The sequence below is a fragment of the Cucumis sativus genome, chromosome 4 (assembly GCF_000004075.3).
Source record: "Cucumis sativus cultivar 9930 chromosome 4, Cucumber_9930_V3, whole genome shotgun sequence".
Taxonomy (NCBI): Eukaryota; Viridiplantae; Streptophyta; class Magnoliopsida; order Cucurbitales; family Cucurbitaceae; genus Cucumis; species Cucumis sativus.
In genome coordinates this window covers 19,700,982-19,710,184 of record NC_026658.2, presented here as the reverse complement: position 1 = coordinate 19,710,184, position 9,203 = coordinate 19,700,982, and the positions used below count along the sequence as shown (strand labels likewise).

The following is a 9,203-nucleotide window of genomic DNA, read 5'->3' as shown; positions in this document are numbered from 1 at the left end:
TTCAAGCAACGAAATCTTCTACTTTGTGTCAATCTTATTACATCAATATTATGCATTGTTAATTAAATCACATGAGTTGAGAAGGAAAAGAAAATCACATGGTATATCATATCCAACAGAATTAAACAGCCAATATTGTAAACAACAGAGCATAGAGCGAGGAGCTACATTTGAACTTAATTGGAAAAGAGAGCATTCACAACACACAGCCTATAATAAAAGCAACAGAGAGAAATGTTGATGTCATAATTCTTGTGATTGGTGGGTGGGAGAAGAGGCTGTGAATTGGTAGGAGGCATAAGACATGGTTCCAAGGTCCCAGCTATGGTGGATAAGCTTTGCTTTCGGATTGCCTCCCGCTGCTCCGATCGCAACGTGCAACGGGAATAAGTGGTCCGGACTTGGATGTGCCATTCTTGCATGAGGAGCCTTCTTCTCGTACTCGTTCACGTCGTTGTATCTACACTACCAAATAATATTCATCTACTAATTCATCTCATCCCATGTAACCAATGGACTCTAGATTGACTAAATTACAATTCAGTGTCCCTGTGATTTTCTGACAAAATTTCATAAATGCTCCCTACAGTTTCATGAGTATTATGGAAGATTTTATCAAACAACAAGGACTGGATTCTATCTTTAATAGACGATTACCAAAGTTTACTATGAGTACTAAATTTTGATATATCTATATATTGTTTTGACCTTATACTGTTAATAATTTAGAGGGGAAAAAATGCACATACCTTCCTTGGAGGAGAGCATCTTTGAGCCAATTATCAAACTCAAGAGCCCATGGGGCAATGGCTGAAGAGTTTCCACTATGATTGAGAGTCCTAAGGTTATGTGTAGCACTTCCTGACCCAATTATAAGAACTCCTTCATCCTTAAGGGGAGCCAATGCTTTGCCCAAATTGTAATGATGTGTTCCATTTAGGTGTGATTGTACTGAGAGTTGGCATACTGGGATGTCTGCTTCTGGATACATGAACATTAAAGGAACCCATGCACCATGGTCCAATCCCCGTCCTCGCTCCTCCTCGACTCGCTCGAACCCTGCTCTTACCAGAGCCTCTTTCACACTCTTCGCCAGCGCCGGAGCTCCCGGTGCCGGATACTTTAACTGTTGTTTTTCATTTGTTAATTAAGTAAGTCGTGTTTGTATCTATGCTAATTGGTAATGAAAAATCGGAACATAAAGATAAACACAAACAAGAATTAATAATAAAACAGAGAAAGAATAGAAAAGTCAACGAAAAATCGGGTATAGCTAAAAGAAAGAAAATGTAATTGGATAACGAAATCAAACAATTTCCGAAAACAAAATCAATAGAAGAGATGATTTGGAAAAAGAGAAAGGCCCAAAAGAAGAGAATGTTAGATATTACCTTATACATAGAAGAGGGGAAGCCATAGAAGTCGTAGATGGTGTCGTTGGGACCGGAAACAACGTTGACGGTGGGGAAAGTGGTGTCGTAATGAGCAGAAACGCAGAGAATGGCTTTGGGTTTTATCACATAAAAACTGTCCTTCCACGATTTAAAGAACTGTCTTGCTTGAATGCTATCATCGATGCTCATCATAGGAGATCCATGGGAAAGATAAAAGGTCTCCTTCAAACCCATTAGACGATGAAATTGTGATGGTTGAGATTGAAGCAATGAATTTGAAGGTCAAACAGGGGAATGGGGTCTATTATATATTTGGAGGTGGAGGTGATTGTGCCATTGTAGTTGCTTTGCTGGGTCCCTCCGCGGTTGGTAAAACAGTGCTCTCTCTTCCCTCTCAAACCAAATTGATACATAAACAAACAAACACAAGCCCATTATAAAGCCCATTATAAAGCCCATCTCTTGTTATTCTACACTTTATTTGTTGTAGGACTAAGAAAAGCAAATTTTAAATATTCATTTGAGAAAATAACCAAAAAGTTCCAATGGAGTAAAAATAGCAAATTTAATTTTAACAATAGAAAACATTAATTACCAAAAGATAAAATACAATTCAAATATATACAAATTTAGTATTTATTTGTTTCTTCCATAATCTTCCAATCGTTGCACCAGAAATTACCTATGTCTAAAACATTCACAAACTATGAGAAGAAGAAAACATACCTTATTACAAATTTGCTTCAAGATTTGAATTCAATATGTGTTTTTTATCAGTAGAATTATTTTAATAAACTAAGGTATATAAATTTTGATCACCATTTTAAATACAATTTCATCTCCATTCAAATTTCATAGATAGAAGAATACTACCATGAGAATAAAAAGGATAAATATATTTTATAATGGATTAATGAGAAAAACTAATAGAATTTTCTTTTTTCTAGCCTACAATATGAAATACAAAAAATGGTCCTTGGTTAATTGACATTCGATAATATATTTGGTAAACCATCGCAGCGTAATATGGATGGTTCTAGTAGAGTTTTTGGGGTGCAATCTATTGATTAACCATTTAAATCTAATATTTTCAAAAATCAAGATTCTAACAGCATTTAAAAATACTTTTTATTTATTTTCAAACTACGATAGTCTTAACAAAACCACCTGTGATAGGTTTTCAATGTCTTAAATGTCTTGAGTGATTGGCTTAGCTCTTGGAGATATTTAGCAAGTTTGTATGGTGTATGTTTCTTCTTTGATCTCCTTAAGTTTTAAAGAGGGAACTCATGGTATTAAAGCTACTTTGAAACTATTGATCAATAGATTGCACCCCAAAAACTCTACTAGAACAAGAAGTTTGAACCAAATAATTCTTGCTAAGAGTCATCTCCTCTCACTAATCACTATACTTTTCTCGTCTCACTATGAACATAACATAACCTCCCATTTCCATGCAAATCCTCTTTGATCTCTATAAATCTCCTCCTTACCTTTTTTTAACAAAATCAAAACAGCTGTTGATGGGCAATTGGTAAATCTTGTGTTCTTCTTAAAAGAATTGTACGATGAATTGAGTTTTTATTGAATATAGAATCTTTTAACAAATTGTTAGTTGATAAAAAATTTGTGCAAATAAACTGAAAGAATGTATATATAATACTTAATGGAAAATTGGATCAGATGACAATTTTTTTTTTATAAAAAAGCAATTCATAACACCACTTTTTTTTTTTCATATTGCAAATATGACAAGTAATTAGATTTATGGGAGGACTATTAAAGGGCTATCCAGAAGACTGTCTATTTTTAAATTTGCTACTTTTGTAATTTAGAAAATGTAGTGACTTGGATCCTATTATCATAATTTTTTTTTGTTTTTTCGAACGCCCCAAATTTAATTGATAAATATAAATATATAAAATATATATTGTATTAGAAAGAAAAGATTTTACTAATTAGTAAAATAGTTACAATCAATCTAGATTCTCTCAAGGGTATTTGAGGATTATCCAAAAGTGAAATCATGTATAGTATATACTATTTGCTATAATTCTTATAATTTTTGTTTTCTTTACATTTTTTAAAACCAAACCCTATAGTTTATACCCATTTTCCTTTGTTGTAAATATAAGTTTTTCAAATTTGAGCCATTTTCACATTATAAAAGGATATGCTCTCTGTTCACAAATAAAACTTGAGAAAATTCATGACAAATATCTTTACTTTTTCTTCTCTATGGGTGTTCTTATTGCCCTTTCTCTACTACACTCATATGGTATCATAGCCCTAGCCTCACACCCATGGCTTCATCAACTTCAACCCTAAATAATGAAGCTTTTTCATCTTCGAAGAACAGTACACTAATAATCAACCCAGGGCAGGATCATCTCACAGTCATCAAACTTAAATAGCAACTAACTAACATGAAAATTACAGATCTTAAATATCGTGTATGGGCATTCCTTGAAAGATCACATCCTTAGTGACTCTCAACCAGAAAAGAAGAAACACCAAACCCATAGAAATCAACTCTAAATAGGTACTAACATAGCATAATTGATTGATAATCCAGAGTACCTCAGTTGGATGCGGCAAGACAGACTAATTAATTCTTGGCTAATAGGATCGATGAACAAAGATGTTATCACTCAAATGATTGGGTGTAATACAGGAAGAGAAATTTGGTTTAACATTGGAACAAATCTACTCCATGTTGATTACAACCAAGATTATGTAAATGAAAGAAAAACTACAAAATATAAAGAAAGGAAAGGCCAATCAATCAAAGATTATACAACAAAAGTGAAGAATCTTGTTTCGGCGTTGAGTAAGGTAGGTTGTCACATCTCTCTACAAGAACACATTGTGTATATTCTCTCAGAATTTGGATGTGTGAGGCCCAGATTGCGGACTATACCTTACGCAATAACACTACACATGACGAAGATGGTCCAGGTGAAAAAGAAGCACTAGGCAGTAAAAGACTAAACAAAGAACCTTGTGGCGAGATTGGCTCACTTCTCCAGAAAAGTAATGATATCATTGCCTATGTAAGGAAGTTGGTGAACAATTTAACCTCATCAGATAAGGATATGATAGAGGCACGTGGCATTTTAGTATTGGACCTCTTCTCGCCGTCGACAGTAGTAATCATTTCGACATGGACAGACTCCACCTGAAAAAGGCTATAAATAGAAGAATTTCATTCATTTTAAGTTCTGTTTTGGACATATGTTTCTCTAAGAGAAATTTGAAGAATCCTCAAAGCCTTAGAGAATCAAATAAACTAGAATCCAACAAGGATTTGCAAGCAAGTTCAAAAAGGAGAACTTGAGTTGAAGGACAAACGCAGACGCTAACTGTTTGTGATTGTGAGTAGTTATTCTTCGTAAAAAAAATTTCGAAAGTTTACTTGAATGAATCTGTAAATGTGCTTCTTTAAAATATTAGAATTATATGCTTTTTCCTTTATGTTTTCTAATTCCAAAATGCACCATCTTATGCTTGAATTGAACTTAGTTGCGTAGAAATGAAATGATCATATCATGCATGAGAAGTGACCACTAATGATTTTAAAATGCATATGGTTAAATGCATATGGTGATAACACTTACAAGTAAAAGAATGTCCTGCAAATGATCCCTTTGAAGAAAATATATTTGGAGATATCTTTTTTAATATGAGAATATGCCTAAAGCATTGTGGGTACATATATAAATACGTGTGTGCATATATCCTGGTACTTTTATGATTACTTGAATGGGAGAAATTATTGAGCTCTAAGGTATACATAAGCTTAAAAAACTAAAATAGAATGACTTTTGTACCCTACGCGTTATGATACTCCATTCTTGTTGTGTGATGTAAAATGGAATGCCTCATCCATGATGTGTGATCTTGGATGGGATGCCTCATCCATGTTGTGTGATCTTGGATGAGATGCCTCATACTTGCTGTGTGAACTTATATGGGAGGCTCGTTGCTTTCTGTGTGATTTAGCAATAGAAAACCCGTAATGGATAGAGAAATTAAAAAGGCGTGCTAAAGGCGTTGAATTTATTCCCAATAGCTGCAACTTGGCAAAAGAGTGTGGTAAATGCTTGAGCCAAGGCAAGGGTACAAAGACTTAATTCAACTTACATGATGATTTTACGGGTCGACTGTGCGACATGCAAGAAGACCCGTGATGCGAGATGACTCGTGATGATGAAATCAAAGAACGACTATGTTTTTAAATTACATGTTATCATGTTGCCTCCATTTGAATGATCTAAATTTATTGGATAAAAGATCCCACACATTAGACAATTTTTCTAACCTTTTAAATGTTTGTCTTACTCTCTCCTCTCCCCAAGGTAGCAAAAAACATCCAGCGTTAAAGTTGCTATTTTGATTGCCTATCGTGCCTCCTTAATTGCATCATTTTGGTAGTGGTCACTGTCATATCATAGTCAATATAAAAGCTAGGCAAGAAGAGTTTAGACGTTGCTAAGTTGCATTTTGTTCTCTAAAGAGAAATTTTGTGTTAAATACCAAATGTACTCTTATTTTGAAAATCAATGAAGTTGTCTCATTTCATATTTGTTTGCATTCCGTGCTTATCTCTACTTACTAGACAGTCAATGTTTACTTTAAAAGGGTTACACGATGAGAGTCTAGGCGGCATGCCTCCCCTTAGTCGTAGAGAGTGACTTTGGGACAGAGGTGACAAGTGGTATCAGAGCATAAGTTCTTGGAAAATGTCTTAAGTAGAGTCATGCATATGGCATCAAGTATTAGTACAAAAGTCTAACTTGCTAATACTCATCAAGTAGACAGACATCAAGAAAACCTAACCATAAATAAAATTGGTCATAAAAAATTATTTTCTTCATGGAATTAACCATCAAGAAAGAAGACTTTGATGTTTTGCCCAGTAAGAAAATCGAATCTTTTTCTTGATAGCCAAAACATGTTTCTTTTTCTTTTCTCACACCCACCTTAGCTCCGTGCTATGATCTTTATTCCACCCTCAATGATTCATGTACTTAACAATTATAAACAACTTATACAAATTGTTAATGCAGAGATGAAGATCTGAGCCCTAGACCTCCATAGGTACATACAGGTACCAGTTGAGCTAAGTTCATGTTGGTCAACTTCTACAACTTCTACATATTTTAAAAACCCCTAAATTACAAACATTCAAATCAACTCATTAAAGTTGAACACAATAATTAATTTAATTTTTATAACGTCACTTATTTCAATCTAATTATAATTACAACAGTTAACTTTTAGAAAAAGTAATATTGTATTATTGATGAATAAAAAGTAATAATTGGAAAAAATACTAAAGATTTAAGAATATTATTGAAGAATATCCTACTTTATGAGCCAGTTAACGAGGGTCCAAATTTCGTGTTTTGTGGGGAAATAGTTTTTTCTTGATAGACAATTCCTATCAAGATATCATTTTTCTTTATGGATCTTGCTCATGATTTTTTTTTTTTTGTCTTTGTTCATCAAGAAACCCTAGACCCATCAAGAAAATTTTAAACACGTCAAGATATCTAACACAAATATATTAAATTTTTCAATAATGGTCATTGCAAATCAAGAAAATTCATCCATTGATAGGTCTTGTCCATAAAAAAAAACATAATGGTCATTGCAAATCAAGAAAATTCATCCATTGATAGGTCTTGTCCACAAAAAAAACATAATGGTCATTGCAAATCAAGAAAATTCATCCATTGATAGGTCTTGTCCATAAAAAAAACATAATGGTCATTGCAAATCAAGAAAATTCATCCATTGATAGGTCTTGTCCATAAAAAAAACATAACTAGCTTAATAAGCATGGTCAGTCAACTAAGCATTGTCAGTCAACTAATATATTATCTTTGATATTTATTATTGTCCATCGAGAAATAGATTTCTTAACGTTTGTGGACCATCAACAAAACTAATTAGGAAACTTTTCCCATCAACAAAATAATGAGACTTTTCTTGACGTATATGACCATCAAGATAAACATTGTATCAAGAAAATGATGCTCCTTTGCCATGACCATCAAAATTCAAAATTTACATGTGTAAAAAAAAAACCAAATTTGTAGTAGTGATCATATGGTTCGGACTTGGCACCATCTCTTGTGCCTCTACCATTTCACTTCCCCTCAATCTATGTTTTTTCTACCTAAAGTCATTCTAATTCAAAATCCACCCTTCTTTGAATTCCTTTTTTTTTTTAATTTTCTTAATAAATACTTACGTCCATTTTGTGTGTGGCATCTATCTTTGTATATCTCACACCAAATTGTCTTGTTATGATTTGCCATATAGCAAATTTTTCTTCACTTTTGAAATATTTTAATTCTTCTTTTCGTGTGAGGGATGAGATCAAGGGATGCATTACCTTTTTGTGTGATGTACTATTTATTTGTTTTTATTCTTTATTATTGTCAAAAACTGCAATGACGTGAGTTTATTATTCTTGTCATTTGTCTTTTTTGAGGTGCAACATGAAGACTTCCGAAGTGGTCACTCAACTACATGAAGACTTTCCAAGTGGTCACTCAACTTAGAACTAATCTTGTCCAAACACGCTTAACCACGGAGTTATGATGGAATCCGGTGCATTATTGTTGGTATGATTGTACTCGTTCTTCTTGTCATTTGTCAATTTGACATTACTGTTAGTTTGTGTGGCCTCAGTTCCTTTATTTATATATTTTCTTTATTATTCCTTCTAGATTGAGTTGTTGGGATTTCAACTGGTTATTTGGATTGTTTCCTATTTTCTTGCGGTTGTTGGATATTTTGTGGTTGCGATCTTTATTTTTAGATTGGTGTTGTGTTGTGTGTGAACTATTATTATTGTGCCTTTTTCTCAAGTATGTGTGTTGGTGGTGGCGTGTGAAAAAGTTAAAGGGAAAGATAAGTGGTGAGTTGATAAATCAGATAATGATAGAAAGATTGTGTGCGTTCTGTTTTTTATAAAGAGATAAAAGGAAATCAAGAGACCTTGACACTGTCATTGCATGTGGATACTCATTGAGGGAGAGTAACTCTCTTGACATTGGTTATGCATAATCTATGTTCTGATGTTAAATATCAGTTTATGTACAACACATGTTGAGATATGTAAAGATATTTGTACTTTGAGTAATAACATTGAAATCATGTAATATTACACAAAAGAATATATGATCTCCTATCATGAATCAAGGACCCTTCCAGATGTAGATGTTGTGTTATCTAAATGAATTAACAATGTCTGGTGTTCTATATGTGTTGTATACGTGTCTCCTGAGTTGTTCTTTCTGCTATTAACACAAGTACTAACAAACGATAAAAAGTTAATTAACTGTGTGTTTTCTCAATCACTAATAATAATAATGCAATCAAAAGAATTCTTCCTTTCCTATATGTGTAATGTTCAATGATTTATAAACTAATATAGTAAAATACCTATATCAGTAGGGACGATGTTTGAAGCGGTGGAAATAATGAAGTTGGATATCTTATTGATATTATTTTTCAAGTGTTAGAATTTCAAATATTCATCTTTTGGTTCTCAGCTATAACAATAATGCACTAAAAGAATAATTATTATTGGCTGAGATTTCAAGAAAAGCATTTAAACTTTTATAAGTTTCGGTATAGCGATATCAATGTTGGTCAACAAGCAGTGGGATGAACGATTTTGATCCCTTATTACTATTGAATGTGATACTGTCAACAATGCTCTCTTCATGCCACAACCACACTAACTTATAGACGTTGTATTCTGTATGTTCATTTTTGTTATTCATTGAAAAC

General features: G+C 33.1%; 1 protein-coding gene across 1 annotated transcript; it reads right to left on the bottom strand.

Moving 5' to 3' along the window:
* LOC101203088 (extradiol ring-cleavage dioxygenase) lies at positions 1-1,743 on the bottom strand. Its single transcript, XM_004144301.3, has 3 exons — positions 1,392-1,743; positions 750-1,126; positions 1-460 (listed from the first exon to the last, which is right to left on the bottom strand). Exons 1-3 carry the CDS (start codon positions 1,626-1,628, stop codon positions 244-246), a joined length of 831 nt encoding a protein of 276 aa, XP_004144349.1. The 5' UTR covers positions 1,629-1,743; the 3' UTR covers positions 1-243.
* Between the last annotated feature and the right edge of the window lie 7,460 nt (positions 1,744-9,203).

Bases quoted from the DNA above. Each gene is read 5' to 3' on its own strand.
- LOC101203088 (XM_004144301.3), bottom strand. From the start codon at position 1,628: ATGGGTTTGAAGGAGACCTTTTATCTTTCCCATGGATCTCCTATGATG. The intron at 1,127-1,391 runs GTAATATCTAAC...GAAAAACAACAG, and splicing joins TCCCCTCTTCTATGTATAAG to TTAAAGTATCCGGCACCGGG. The intron at 461-749 runs GTATGTGCATTT...TTGGTAGTGTAG, and splicing joins GATGCTCTCCTCCAAGGAAG to ATACAACGACGTGAACGAGT.